The 16,184-nt window shown below is 33.7% G+C and overlaps 1 protein-coding gene across 3 annotated transcripts in view; it reads right to left on the minus strand.

Annotated features, from left to right (window-relative positions):
* Positions 1 to 16,184, minus strand: part of CSMD3 (CUB and Sushi multiple domains 3) — a 569,626-nt gene that overhangs the window by 166,645 nt on the left and 386,797 nt on the right. For all 3 annotated transcript variants that reach the window (XM_015619103.1, XM_015619106.1, XM_015619105.1), the window contains 3 exons: positions 10,323 to 10,514; positions 3,509 to 3,647; positions 1,198 to 1,385 (listed from right to left, as the gene is read on the minus strand). In XM_015619103.1, coding sequence (XP_015474589.1) covers positions 1,198 to 1,385; positions 3,509 to 3,647; positions 10,323 to 10,514 — 519 coding nt within the window. The remainder of the gene's footprint in view (positions 1 to 1,197; positions 1,386 to 3,508; positions 3,648 to 10,322; positions 10,515 to 16,184) is intronic.

A 16,184-nucleotide genomic window follows, 5' to 3' on the forward strand; every position in this document is an offset into this window, starting at 1 on the left:
TCACCATAAAAATGGCTGAGACCCGCTTATAACTTTTCATGACTAGCTCATGCTGTGGAGAAAACTTCCTTGACGTTTATGGGACCCTATGACTGTAGAAAAGTATAAGGAGGCTTCATGGGCTTTACAAAGCAATAAATTATTCTTTCTCTTCTATACCTTCACACTTACTAATTGCTCTCAGAATAAATGGAGAAGAAAGAAAGTCTATACTAGCCCTATTTTCTTTCCAGTTGTCTTTACAGAGTATTTTTATATTCATTTAATAGCAAATATTTCTGTTTCTCAAGCCATGCAGAGGCAGTTATGAAACTTCCTATTAATTATATAGTTTTCAAGTCTGTATTTTCTTGTTTACTGTGCTATGATGTCAGAGAGATCGGAGATAGGTGGACAGCTCTACTGTGGTCTATCATATCAAGGTCTAGCCAAAACAGGTTTTTATTTTCAGTATTGGACTCCTAGATTCTAGCATGCCATTTCATCTTACAGGACCTTAAATGCACCTAAATCAACATGGCCTGCTACGTAAAATAAAAAATAAATTAAATTCTGGATAAAATATATATATATGCGCTGTTAAGTTATTCCACTGCACCATCATTTTTAAAACCTGTAAACTGCTGTCTCAAATTGTTTCACATAACCATAGACTCATGGAACAATTTAGGTTGGAAGGGTCTTTAAAGATCATCTAGCTCCAAATGCTCCTGCCATGAGCAAAGAAACTTCCACTAGACCAGGTTGCTCGGAGCTGCATCCATCCTGCTTTTGAACACCTCCAGGGATGGGGAGTCCCCAACGTCTCTGGGCACCTTGTTTCCAGTGCCTCACCACCCTCACAACAAATTTCTTCTTTATATCTAATCTAAATCTGCTCTCCTACAGCTAAAGGCCATTCCCCCTTGTTCTATCACTACATGCCCTCATGAAAAGTGCCTGCCCAGCCTTCTTGTAACCCTGCTTCAAACACTGAAAGGAATCGTATGTTCAACATTACAGGTAAACAAAATCATACTAGAAACTTTATTTTAAGTTAGCAATCTTATAGCATTATATTTGTATGAATAGTTTATTCACATTGTCACTCTGAAGCAAAACAAAAACATTACCAGGCAGCAAACTGTGAGAAATTAAACCCAAATTTGCACTTATGCATTAAACTTTGTAAATATGTAAGACAAAATTTTTATTTACCTTTGTACTCCAGGTGGAATCCAGTAAAACTAACAGATCCATCACTCCGAAAAGCCAGATGCATGGTATTCGAACTGCTCTCTATCCTCTCTGGCAGTTTGCTGTCTTGAAAGCTCCCAATCAATGGGCTATTACTGTCTGGCCCATCATAGATATAAAGAAAATCGTAATTTGGTTCTATGCTGAAGCTAGAGAACAAAAAAGAGAAATGTCAGATGGAATATGCTTTGCCTAACATTTTCACTCTTATTAGCTTAAATTGAAATTTACTATCACTGCTTTAATAAAAGGAAAAAAAAATCTCTTCACTGTCAAATAAAAAAAAAGGTTTGTAGAAGTGTTTTATTAGCAAACAATGAAATACTACATCTTTTGGTTCACACCTTGGAAACAATAATTTCCTGCTAGCCAGAAAAAAAGGATAGCTTTTTAAATAGAGAAATAGAGGAAAAAAAACTAGTAACATATTTCTAAAGGTTTAGAAAAATAAACAACCTATTGGAACCCTTGGCAGAAATGCTCTATGAGCTTCCAGCCAGAACTAAACACTTTCAGACAGCCAGAGGATGATCTTCAAATATCTCTGAGAGCAAGAAGCATTTTGCTTATGGTCAGTTTAAATAAAAATATGTAATACTGAAACCTCACATTTTCTTCCAAACTAAATTATAATTTGTTAACTTAGTTAAATTAAAACTTAATTTTAGTTAATGGCAGAGAGTTAACTAATTTTACTTGAAAGATTGTTCCTGTAAAAAATAAAGTTTTCTAAACAAGTCATTAATAAAAGAATGAAAATCCAAACAATTTTGTCCCTACTTGACATTAGCCCCTGACTGAAAGAAATGTAGGCATAGAAGTCCTGATAGAGCTTCTTTTTAAACTTTTGGATTATTTAAAAAAAAAAAAAATCTTTATAAGAGAAATGCAAAAGTAAAAAGTCAACAACTTTGATAATTAGAGTGCCATAGTTCATCTTGAGTTTAAAAGGATTAGCTGGAGTAAGTTCCACTCAAAAGACTACTTAACAGTACTTAGTGGAGTATTCAGTGTTTCCCACTCTAGATCAGTCTGTGTGTCATAAATGAGGCAATTCTCAGTAAAGATGCAGTCTATTTTGACCAAGACTAAGCTTCTGAGTGTCTATCAAAGATTCATAGCAACTGACCATATTTTGAGATTTTTTTTAACTTGATAGTATTTAAGATCTATAAACTGTTCATAGTATCTGTAGTCACACTGCAAAATACTTCGGTTTTTTTATTCTAAAATGGAGGATCTTAGATCTAAATGTAGAATATAAAAAGCAGAATATTTTTAAATATATTGAGCTCATGATATTAAACCAAATCAACAAAAGAAGTGCTAGTACACAATTGAAAGTTTCTTTATCAACTGACAACATTCAGAAATTACCAATAAAATAATTATATTGTAATTATGTAAATATAATTACGTGATTAATTTCCTTAGGATGAATTCAAGAAAGCACATACTCTGTTACTGAACACCAAGAATAGACAACTATATGACCTGCCTCTCTAAAGAATTCATCACAATAGCACTGGTCAGAACAATATAGACACTATTATAGAACAACCAGCGTAAGAAGAACTTAAATTTGATGGGACATCACAAGTACCATTTTTACTTTTTCTGTGACATATTTCCTCATTGGGATGCGTAATTTTCACACTTAACAGATACATTAATTTATATCATGTGTTGCATATAGCGCAGACAGCAAAAGTTCCTTTGAGAATTCTATTCAGCTCCATTTAGTCTTGTATTGTGATAAAAGAAAATTCTAAAACATTTACATTTAATAGCCAGAACATCAGAAGTATCTTGAGTATCCTGAAATTATATGGACTAATAAAACTAAATTTAAAGGCTACTTTTGAAATTTTGCCTAAATAACAGGTGTCCTGTACAAATAGATGAATCAATAGTTTCCATCATTACAGACCATCCTGGTTTGCAGACATTTCAGTGAGTTATTCCATGCTGCCTTCTCAGGAAATGAATCTTAGTTAAACTGAGCACCATTTACCTCAACATTAGGCAGTGAAAACAGAATGTTTTTAGGGAAACAGCAATGAGTTTCCAAGCTCACCTGTATGTGTAGTGATGACTCTGATGTATTTATTGTAACTTAACAAAGATAAAGATTACTAATCCATTTGATAGTCATATCATACATATGTTACATATATTACCCTACAGAGATCTGAACAATAATAAAGTTATAAAAATAAAGTAAAAAATAAAGTTATAAACATGACTTTTTAAATTATAAATAGCAGCCTACCTGATAAATGCTAATGATATAACATAATCACTATTAACATTGATAGTCCAGTCACAATCTCTGCTGTGGGGATAAGGATGAGGGAAGTTTGGTGAAAGTATAAAACCTGATGAGCCAGTCAGGTTTCCTCCACAGGGAGCTGTGAATAAAAATAGATTGAACTTGAAGAAAGAAGGTAAGAGACAAAGAAGCAAAGTAGCAGCAATCTGTTCACTGACATTTAGTGTCCTCAAAAGTTAAACAAGTGAGGTATTTACAAAGCTGTAATAGAAACAAACAAAAATATATTCACTTTTTGCCTTAGACAAATACTAATATCGCTATGTGAAACCCTTGGTTTTGAAATCTGTGTTCTTTTGCTTGCATAACATTATTTGAAGGTTTTTCTGAATATACTGTGAACTTGAAAAATGCTCTGGCTACACACATAAAAATACTTGACTGGATAAGCTTTCCTATCCCTACTTGTTAAAGGCATTCTAAAAAAACATCCTAGGCTACATGATACTTATATTGATAATGCAATTATCTGCCTTTTCACCAGATAACAGTGATTAATAGTTCAGATCAAGATGGATATAAAATAAACTAAATTAAAAAATATTCAAGTAATTTCAGTTTTCAAACTCAGAGATAAATAAAATAGATTTAAGCAAAATCATACTAAAACAACTACATTTTTCTATGTGATTTTAAGGTTCCCAAATGTTGTGGGGTTTTGGTCCAGAAAAATAAATAGTGAAAAGGAAGGAATAGTGAAGTTTTATTCTTCAGTATCTCATCGGGCCGGAGTTTTTCTGGCTCTATCACTTTGGCCTGTGACAGGAGTGGGTCCCACCCCAGGAGCAGGATGACCCCAGGTGTGACTGGAGCACTTGCTCTATGGCTTTTTGGCTGTCAGTCTGTGCTCTGAGGAGACAAGGACGAGAGGGAGGTCTCTTGCATGGGATAACAGAGGATTTATTGCTCTGGGGAATCTTGGGGGCAAAAGACAGAAAACGCGAGTGTGCAACAGCTGAAATAGGGAGGCGGTTCAAAGGGAGGGTACAAAGCATCAGCTAATCAGAGATATCCTGGGGAGAGTAAAAGGCAGGGTTCACAAAATCATCATCCAGTGAGAGAGGTAGGGGGGGAAATTGGGTCACATGTACTAATCAAGCGTTGAAGTTTAGGGGATTTCTGAAGTGGAATTCCAAGCATGCGGTGGGCCTAAGACAGATTGACAGGAGACTCAGGGGAGATTGACAATGTGGGGTGGGTTTGGACCAAACAATCAACTCAGGCAATAACAGAACATAACATTAACAAGAAACACACTGCAACACTTCAGCATACAAGAATATAGAGAATAATCTGGTTTTCACTGATCCAGCTTCTCTGGATCCCTCTGTAGATCCTTCCTACCCTCCAACAGATCAACACTCCAGCTAAACTTAGTGACACCTGAAAACAGAGTTTGCTCAATCGTCTCATCCAGATCACCAGTGAAGACATTAAACAGGACTGGCCCCAGTACTGAGCCTGGGGGAGCACCACTGGTGACTGGTCACCAACTGGATGCAACTGCATTCACCCTGACTCTCTGGGCCCAGTCATCCAGTCAGTAGCTGCCCAGTGAAGAGTTCACCTCTCCAACCTATGCAGTCAATTTTTCCTTGAGAGTGATGTGGAAAATAGTGTCAAACACTTTACTAACCTCTAGATATTGAACATGCCCTGAGCAGGTATCCTTATCATACAAGGAGATCAGGTTGCTCATGCAGAACCTGCCTTTTATAAATCAATGGCGTCTGGGCTGATCCCCTGGTTGTTCTGTATTTGCTGTGTGATTGCACTCAAGATGATTTGTACAGATAAAGATGATATATACAGGTATAATTCAAACTACTGGGAAGTATACAGGTATTTCCTAATATCATGAGAAATACTGCCTCCTGCTCTGGGGCATCCAGCACAAGAAAGACATTGACCCTTTGGAGAGAGTCCAGAGGAGGGATAATCAGGGAGATGGAACACCTCTCTTATGAAAACAGTCTGAGAGAGTCATGATTGCTCGGCCTGGAGAAGTGAAGGCACCAGGAGAACTTATGACGCCTTTCAGTGCCTAAAGAGGGCCTACAAGAGAGCAGGAGGGGTTTTTTTTCACAAGGCCATTCAGCAACAGGACAAGGAGAAAGTATTTTAAACTTAAGGGAAGGTTTAGATCAGGTTTTCAGAAGAAATTCTTTACTGGGAGTGTGGTGAGACTTGGAACATGTTGTCCATGAAATTTTTGTATGCCTATCTATAGAACTGTTCAAGGTCAGGCTGCATGGGGCTTGGAGTAATTTGGTCTAATGGAAAGTGTCCCTGACATGGCAGGAGGGTGGGAATTAGATAGTCCAACCCAAACCATTCTGTGAATCTATGCTCCTTTGAATTAAATCAATGGTCATTTATGGATTCAAGTAAAGCAAGTAGAATACTTAAGCAGATTAGCATAGCCACAGTCACAGTTCATCTGAGTATAGTCTTTCTACATTTTACATATCTGTTTATATTAAAAGGGAGCAAAATTAACTCAAAACCAAAAAAAAAACCCCGAAAATTAGAATCTTCATTTACATTTTGGTATTAAAATTGGTGATGAATCATAGAATTATCATTTTGTGTAGAAAGAGAAGACACCTGGCTTTAGGAACACAATAATATCACAAATTAATAATACTAGCAAATGCATAAAATATATATTCCAGACATAGCACAATTTGTTTTGCTTTTTTTGATAACCACAAAATGCAATTTTTATCACAATAGGATTTTCCCAGATGTTTACAGTTTTTAGATAATGTTCCATTAGCTCAAGGGAACAGACAAGAGAAAGTTCATTTAGTGAGAAACATTTACTTAGTTTCACAGTAAGGATAATAATTGCAATTTTTCCATCTTCAAAAAAATCATATCATTTCTAATTAAAAGCACCTGCCATTGAATTTACCTTTGTCACAATTTTGAAATGAGTAAATACACAACAATACACATATATTAATTATAGAAGAGTTCACTGTAACTTTCTGTAACCTTGCTGAAGTAAAACTTCATGTAAAAAAGGAACTGTGAGGTTGTGTGGAATGTAAAGACTGCTCATCAGCTGGAACTAATGTTCTTCAGTATAACCCTGTACATTCCTCTTTTTCAGGTACTTTAATGGTTTAGGCCGTACTCTCTGCATATCCTAGGAATGAAAATGTGAAGAATACCAAAGAGGATATTTAGGTTATTCATTGTAATCAGGCTTCACTGACATGATCACTAAACTGTATGAGTCTGATATTTTTAAAGTGGCAAATGATGCAAGGAATTTAAATACTGTGTCGATGTTCCAGACTAAATTCTGCCAATCTCTGCATTCATGATACTTTCCTGAGGTCTTGATTTAGTTTAGTTCTCTGTTAGTTCATTGATTTTCATATTAGTAATTTTCTTATTATGTTCTTTCTTTACAAACATTAGCAGTTACCTTTGTTGTTTACAGTGTTTCCATTTAATCCTTCTCAAGGATAGTCAAAAAGGGAATAAATGGAAATTACACTAAGATAGACAGCCACAATATATTTTATTTCATGATATGCCATTAACAGCAGTTAAAATAATAATAAAAAAGTAATCTTCAACTTTGCAAAATATGTCCCAGATAGAATTTTCTTCAGATAGAATGGTTTCAGATTATTTTAATTCTCAGTTCATAAAATAGTAAATTGAGAATATTAATATAATCTAATGAAAAATGTTATTAGATTATGTTTCCTTTTCCAGTTTACTATCTTCTCTAAACTTAGTTATGGACTTTCTTTCTCTGTGGGTTTTAATTAAATTCTTATGTGTTTCAGAATCCATAATTTTCTGAATTTAAGGTCTAGAAAGTTATTATTGCCATAACCTTATTTTTAACTGAGGACAGACCAGCTCTGCAAACAAAGTTTAAAGAACACCTTTTACAGTATTAGACATTAGAGGTAAGACTGATCAAATATAACAGCCCATGTAGAAAGAAAGGCAAATGTCAAAACACTATGAAAAATATATATTTTTTTACATGTTACACAGTAAAAACTAGATGTAGGTTATGTGAGCCTTACTTTATAAACCCCTGCATAGACACAGTGGTAAGCAAGCACTGAGCCTTACTGTCTCTGTGTTGATCTCAGCATTCACTTTTTCTAAGCAAGGAAGAATAGATTGCGGTGTTTTTTATTTAAAATCTATTTAATTTATCTAGGAGGCAACAGAATCTTATTCCAGTTTTCTGGCTTTATTTATTTATTTGTTCACCAAATTACTTCTTAAGAAAATAAACAGAATGTATGGTTTAATTTATTTTTTCTTGCTTTTTTTTTTTCTTTTCTTTTAAGACATATCAAATAAGGAATCGTTTGAGTTTGAATGGAATTTTAAATATCATCTAGCTCATCCCCTCTGTGATGACCAAGGACATCTTCAAATAGATGAGGTTTCTCAGAACCCTGTCCAACCAGACCTAGAATATTTCCAGGAATGGGATATAAACACTTCTCTGGGCAACCTGCTCCGGTGCTTTACCACCCTCACTGTAAAAATTTCATCCATATATCGAATTTGAAGATGAATTGAAATAATCATAAAGAAATATGAAAAACTTCTGAAATTTTACTTCATATTGGTTTCATATAGGTCATTTTGAGGAAAGCACCTCTAGAATTAACTGTTTACAATAAAACCTTTTTTATAGATATAAATATGAAAAGCAAGGCCTTGCCTGAAACAAAACAGTAGAAACAAGCAAAACCAAGCCACAAGAAAAAAAATTGACCTAAGAACTTCTGAAGGAAGTCTGAAACCTCTGGGAGACAATCTATATTTCTCCTAAATGTACAGTTAACCTGAATCCTAAAATGTACTTTTGCATGCCAGATTTTTTTTATGTCACCCCTGAGAAAATTAAGTAAATACACTCACTTAGGATTCTGGTATCTAAGCAGGATTGGATCCAGAAAATCTTTAAAATGGAAAACATGTAGCTATTTTGTGAGGCACAGGCATAAGCCAAAGGACTGTCTTTTGGCAGAAACATGCTCTCAAATTTAGTTTCTGAGAATACTTTTAGTATAGAAGAGTTTATAATTACTATCTTTCATTCAAATACATGAATCATTATTTAATTCTTTGTTATCTTCCCATTACAATTACCTTTGAAATGAAGATGTTCTTAAAATTTTGCAAGGCAAGACTAAGGGAATTAACAAACCACAACACACTCTCACAGGTAAGAACAATTTAAAAGTACATTTACCTAGTTTTGAAAATTAATAATTAGGAGGTTTGAAAAGACATTTTGGTGTGTAAAGAGCTGATAAAATAGATCTAGAACATGGTACAATTATACACCTCAGAAATTATTTCTGCTTCTTATTCTTTCATCAAAATTATGTTTGTGTTTTGTCTAAAACTTTGATAAATGATGATGTTGAAGTTATGTGTAAGGTATGTATTGTATAGTTTGGATTTACAGGGATGGAAGCAATATTAATGAATATATTACAAGTTATGAGAAAAAAAAATCAATGAACTTCAGGGTGTACTGAGCTACAGCACACGATTTTGAAATCACTTAGCTCTAAGGCAAGGTTGGTACTCTCTAGTCTATTAGCAGTTCATATTCCCCAAGAATGCATCATTATAGGAAATCAATAGAGGATAACTTCATGCTTGATATTTGGACAAATAAATCATCATAACAAGCATTCTTGCTACTCTGTATACAGTAGGTATTTTTCATGAAGTGTGGAACTTATGGATGCATGCATCTAAAAAGCAAGAGTATGCATATTTAATATGTGCTATGGACAGAACATCAGTTGAGCATGTACACCTACATTTAATCTATTTTTTAATATCATCAACTCACTATTGATAGTTATTTAAACTGCTAGTACTGCTTTATAATAGGGTAATTACTTTTCAGTTGAGACATATATTTTAGAAACAATATCAAAGCAATATCAAATAAGGCCAGCATGATAGATGAATATTTTAACTCTAGGGCCCACAGCCCTAGAATTCCTTTTACTTTTTCACTTAGATATCTACAGATGTTCAGTTACCATTACTATAAAATTCATATTTTGGCATATAAGACTTATAAGAGATGAGCAATAAAATATTTCATTACTGTACTCTTAGTCTAGACAATTCTTGTCTTCAAGCACATAAACTCACATTACACAGGAAGGCATAGCAAGGAGAGTAAGAACAGAGAGAATAATACTTTAACACATTAAGTAGAATAGCCAAGACACCAAGTCAGTACTGTAGTGTTTGCAAACACCTGTCTGCAGATATGCATGAACAGGGTAGGTGGTGTGCATGCATGGATGTGCAAATAGAATGCAGATTTTATTTGTAACAGGTAAGGTCAAGTTAAGTTTATTAAAGGAAAGAGAATGTTCAAAAGTTGTACAGTACTCCTTGCAGTTGTAATCTCTGGCAAGTTCCTCCCCACAATGTTTGTCCAAGAATAGACTACCAAGCTAATAATCATTGACATTGACTTATTTGCTTTCTCTGTGCCAGATCATCAAATCATAAATGAGTTGGCTCTGAGAAGGAGAGAATGAGAACTATTATACTAACAACTACAGAGGAAAGGTTTTGGTTATGGCTATCAGAGGTTGATGTAAAATAATTTTTAAAATGTGCAGTACATGCATTTTCTTTAAACAAGTTCCAAGAACAGTGTGATTCATTACATAAAGATTTTTATTTTTAGAAAAGCATTATTTAATTTTTTTCTGCATACCTATACAGACTGGTGGGTTTGGCTGCCAGAAGTACCGATTTTCTACCTGAATGCAGGTTATTCTCTCATCTCCTTGAAGTTCATAGCCAGGGTCACACTGAAATATGACAGTGTCTCCAGGTTCTCTTCCATCACCATTTCTAGTTCCATTCATGGGGACACCAGGATCACGACATGCAGTAGCTACAGAACCTAGCAGCAAAGTGAAAAAAATATATATGAATATCTGAAAAAAAAACCAACCAGCTTTTCAATCCATTTCTTTTCCCCATTTTGTTACATTTTTCTAATCAGGAAGCTGTGCAAATTCAGAATTTTCTTAATCACTTAAAAAAATGTTGAGAAGTCATCCAACAATCTGCTGCTTTTGTACTATTAATTCTTGTTACCTCCTTTAGTTATTATAAGTGTCTAATTCTTCTTTTAGTTATTTTTTTTTTTTAATTCTGTGAAGCACTGCACTATATAAAAAGGAAAGGAGAAGATTTCTTATTACCCTGGACATTTTGCACTTTTAACTTCGAGCAATTTTTAATATGAATAAAATTAAAAGCAGATTAAGGTCTTCAGGTTTTCTGATTAAGGTATGCTTGCACACATCTTCAATTCTTCACAATTCTGTAGTTCATAAATATATTTATGGTGTCACACTTAGCCATGACCTTGGAAGTGAATATCATTGATCACTCATATCTATATCCTTGCACATGACCTATCTACACCACTAGACTTTTGTAGTAATAATAAAGAAATCACTACAAAAAATACATATGGATTTAGTCTGAGAGAATGTACAGCTATATATAATGTTTAAGTATGAATTATTATTGAGACAAAATACAATCACAATGACTACAGAAAAAATATAAAAATGTTAAAGTTATTTTCCTCATGATCAATATAATAAATATATTATGAACAGAAATATGTATGCTTAAGCAAAAAGTACATCAATATTTATTTAATTAAATATTATTTTCTACTAACATTATAGAACTGTAACATGTTATATGTATTACAAATAAATACCAAATGTCAGACTTGCCTGTGGATGTAGTCCCACTGAGCTCAACAATCTGTGTAACATAAACACAAAGTGGTGGTACTGAGATTTAATTCAGATGCCCTCTTTCTGGGAAGGTAATACCAGATCTATTAATCCAAAATGTGTGTGGGTTTTGTATTTGCAATGCTTTTGAAGAGCAGATTTTGGTCTAAACAGTTTATTTCTCTAAAGAAAAACCAAAACCCTTCAAGCACCTTCCTTTCTAAGACGTACTTACTAAAAATATAATTGGCTCTTTGCAGTTACTGGGATTTTTATGGGATTGTTTTTACACATAGGAAGTACTGACTATGGGGAAAAAAATCCCCACAAATAAATCCTCACAAAAAAACATACAAAAAAGTATGAACAGAAGGAGAAAATTTTCCTTCTTAGTCTTCAAGGATTAAATACATATTTCTTTTAAATGTTTCATAATAAATGAAATACAATTTTTTTTTTATATTACCATGCAGTTTATTTAAACTTCTGCTTTAGACACTACCATGATTCCTGTTTGCATCTTTAAATATGCTGCTGGGTTTAAATTTAGAAAAAATATTACTAAAATATGAAATTAATAAATTCACTGCACTGTACTAGCAGGTCTTGCAAATATTGCATGCAAGACAATAAGATAAGAGCTAGATTACACTTGAACAAAATTTCATCAAATATAATAACCTTCAAAAGGTTCTTAATGCAGGTCAGAACTACATGAAAAAATCCTTAAGGTAAACTTAGACTGTAGCTAGTAGAAAACTCAGCACATATATTGATGTGCATCCCTCCCTGCTGAGACCACAGGATGCACTGTAGCTTTTGATTGGCATTGGCCACTCAGAGCAGTGCATATTGGAGAGAAACTGCATTCTGACCACATTAATATTATCTACCTTGAATTTTGTCATGAACAAAAAAAAAACAGTTCTCTGCTTTATCTAAATCAAGCAATTCCAGAAGAATGGGAACTGATTCTTACTCAGAATTTGCAATCAATCTTGAAGGGCCAAAGAGAGAAAGATGTTGGTATGAAGATTGTTATTGTCTGTACATCATACTGCTCTTACTAGATTACATCATTCTGCAAAAAAATTGGATATGGCTGAAAAAGACATTAAGGGGGCACACAGGAATTTCTGATACAATCTGTTTGGGTTTTTTAATCACTTAGTAGCATTTATGCAAATTAATTTTATAATATGAGATCTGTGTGCCAAACTTATAACCTTACCCTTATTTGCCCTGTATAGTGGTCATCTTGCATGCTTTCACTCTTGCTCAATCCACCTCCTGCTCTTTTGGCTTTGTAGCCAAATTGATGAAGCATGTATTGGATAAGTGGAGTATGAAATGGGTGGAAAACAGGTTGGTGTGCCAGGTTCAAAGAGTGTCCATGATCTAAAACCTAGGCAGGAGCTGATTAGCAGCAGTATCCCTCAGAGGTGGTTGTTGACTTCAATATTCATTAAAGATGGGGACAATGAGAAAAAGTTAGCTTTTGGCAAGTTTACTGACACTGCATGATCAGTTGATATGCTCTAGTGCAGGGATGCTATTTAGGGACATCTCAGTAGGCTGGAGAAAAAAACCTGAGAGACACTTCAAGAGGTTCTAAAAAGGAAATGCATCCCAAGAAACAATTTACCAGAAAGCAGCATTATGGAAAAAGAATAGAGAAGACAAAAGCTCTTCTAGGAAGCATGTGTGCAGCAAAAGCACAAACATAGAAATCAGAAGATGCAACAAGCAAAACTCCAGCCTTATAAAAGAAAATACAGTTTCACTTCAAGTGTGGTCAAACATTTCATTTTTATTTTTTTTACAGAAGGGTTGTTATCTGTTTAACTGTTTCCTGACCAGGCGATTGAACTAGAGGTCTCCAGAGAGACTTTCCAACTTAAAGTCTTCCATGAATATTTTTAAACTTTGCAAAGTCACACTAAATACACACAGATCTAATTTAAAAATAAAACTACTGCTTTAAGATTGGTTTTTGCATTATAATATTAAAATTCAAAAGAGCTTCTCTGCTCCCACTATGTCATCATCTGGGTTTTAAACAGATGATTTCTAGAAGTCTAATTCTCTTTTTTTTTCTCAGAGTTTGTTCAGCATTTTGCCAGATTCTATTAAAAGTATGAAACCTAAGTGAAGAATTTATGGACTGGTTTAACAGACCAGGTGAGCTTCTCAACAGGCTGATAAAAAATACACTAATTTCTTCTGAATGAATAGGATGTAAGAAGGGGAAAGAATGCAGCACACCTTTAAAAGTACTTGATATACTTTGCTTTAGCATAAATAAATAGTCTTTTATTATGTTAGATTTACCTAAAATCTGTGGGAAATTTTGCTTCTGTCTTCTCTGTAAAGTGTTACTTAAAGGAAGAGAGAAAAAAAAAACCTGCATAATATTGCTACTACATGATTTGTGATTTATTTATTCATAAAGTTTCATGACATTATCCTCAGTATCATCATCAAGATAATAAAACAGTGATGAGTTCTTAGTGAAAGCACCCTGTACAGCTAGCTACAAAGCTACTAACTTGGAGCACTTAGTGCAATTTTTCACACAGCCTTTGGAGATGTGGTAGGGCAAAAATAAGTAATAGCCTTAGATAGGTATGCACACTGGACAATTCAAATACATATACAAAGTTTTTAAACACCATTTACTCTAAATTTTTAACTTATATCTATATAACAACCTGCTTTTTTTTTCTTGTTGAAAGAAAGGACTCCAATGTTTTGTGTCTTTCAACGCCATTTCAACATATACACATATTTCTACACAGCATTTCAACAACTAGAACTGACATTTAGATACCAAATTTAACCTGTTATTTTACTTTGATGGTAATTTTAAATGGTGGCAAAGGCTTATGTATATAAATTATGGTAGAATTTAATATATATAAATGCATGTTTGTTTGTAATTTGTTTTTCTTGCATGTCACCATGCTTTGTGGTGGAAGTAACTGAGCATTACAGAATTCCTAAAAATTACTGTTTCCTTAATCTTATTTTTTTTCCTGTCTAATTAATTTTAAAGGGAATAAACCAGGAGAAGGTATCCAGAGTTCCACAGCTACTGAGAGATTAAAACATAAATAAATTATTCCTTCATGGTATTTCTGAAAACCACATTTCTTGCTTTGTAAGCATATATCTAAATACAACTTGCTTAATTAGGAGTGGGATTAATTTAACTCAATCTTGGCTGTGCACAAGTTAGGTATCTTATTAATTAGCTTGTCCCCCAGATTCCCTCTACAATCAGTATCATAAGGGAGAAACTTTTACTTAAGCTCAACACTTAACATTCTCATGCACTGGAACAGAAGGAAACACATGAATTTTTTTATTTTTTTTTTCCAATGAGACAGAAACGATGTAGAAATTTATATTAAATTTGTAATCTCTATTTTGAGAATAAATCTGATGGTAAATTCTATTTTTACTTGTTTGTCATAAATTTAGCTCAAAAAGGAGGTGTAATTATTTTTGGTAAATATGTTTTTCAGATTAAGAAGCCTCAAACACAAATATCTGTTTTTTTTGAGGGAAAAATTAAAAAAAATATTTACGTAAGAAGGAGATTGGAGAAAGAATAGCTCAGTACTGCATGTAATTATAGAATTAATGCATCTTTGGTGAATTAATATCTATTACCCATATATTCAAACTGGATTTCTTAATCACAGATTTCTACCATGTTTTCTGTAGTCATAAGGGTTTTTTTCATGTGCTTGACTCCAGCTCATCATTACTACTGTTAAAAGCTATGTATGTTTACAGTTTTTTCTATTTCAGAGAGGTTATCTATGTGTTCTGCCTTGCATTCTCAACTCTCTTTGCCTCTTTAGTCTGTTTATTTTTTTAGTATTTCTTTTCATTACCTGTCTTCAGCCTACTTTCTTTTCTTCTTTTTAAGTGTCAATACAATTTATGAATTATATATTCTAGTACAAGAAGTGGGGGATTTATTCCTCTTATATATTCATGCACCTCAATCACTCCCTTCATCATTCCCCATGAAAATTTGTGGAGTAAGGAAAAATTCTGGGAATTATAAAGTTCCTGTTGTCTTTGATAGTTTACCTGCTATCACAATTTCCCATAAGCTCCTGTAAAAGCACTAAAGTTCTTTGTGATGTATTAGAGCTGATAAAGTAAGAAAATATTTCCTTGGGTTTTATTCTATTAAAATAATTTAGGAAATATTGTCTTGAATAACTAGTAAGCTGTGATTTATGAATGTAATCCATTAAATGCCTATTAAAAACATTTTTTATGGGAAATAGACAAACCTCAGATGTGTCTATTACCTAATATATGCAGCATAACAGGTGCAAGAGTGACTCTGTGTGTAGGTCAGACCTGTAAGTGATCAGCTGAGAGCTTTTTTCCCTAATGAAGCTAGAGAAATTCAGAAACCTGTTTGTTTTGTTTTTTTCTCTTGGCACTGCTAGTTCAGTAATCACACTGCAATCAGTCAAACCATTTAGGCTAAATCAAGAATTAAGAGACAACTCTTGATCAAAAATTCCAGGATGGGTATGAATGCAGCTCATGCTCAACTGTTCAGTAGGCGAGGTCAGTGAACATATTTAATATACAGAGCTTTTATGTCTTTCTACACGGTCAGAGTGACAAAAAGCGTGTTAACTTAGTTACCACACACTTCTGAGCTGAATATGTTTGTAAAATAAAATTCCAGATTGTGTTTTGGTTTGCAATGTGGCATGGTTTTGGAGCAGATGAATTGTTTTCATTTGGATGAAGCTAAATTTGAAGATAGGCTACTAAGC

The sequence above is a fragment of the Parus major genome, chromosome 2, assembly GCF_001522545.3.
Source record: "Parus major isolate Abel chromosome 2, Parus_major1.1, whole genome shotgun sequence".
In the NCBI taxonomy this organism is placed as follows: domain Eukaryota; kingdom Metazoa; phylum Chordata; class Aves; order Passeriformes; family Paridae; genus Parus; species Parus major.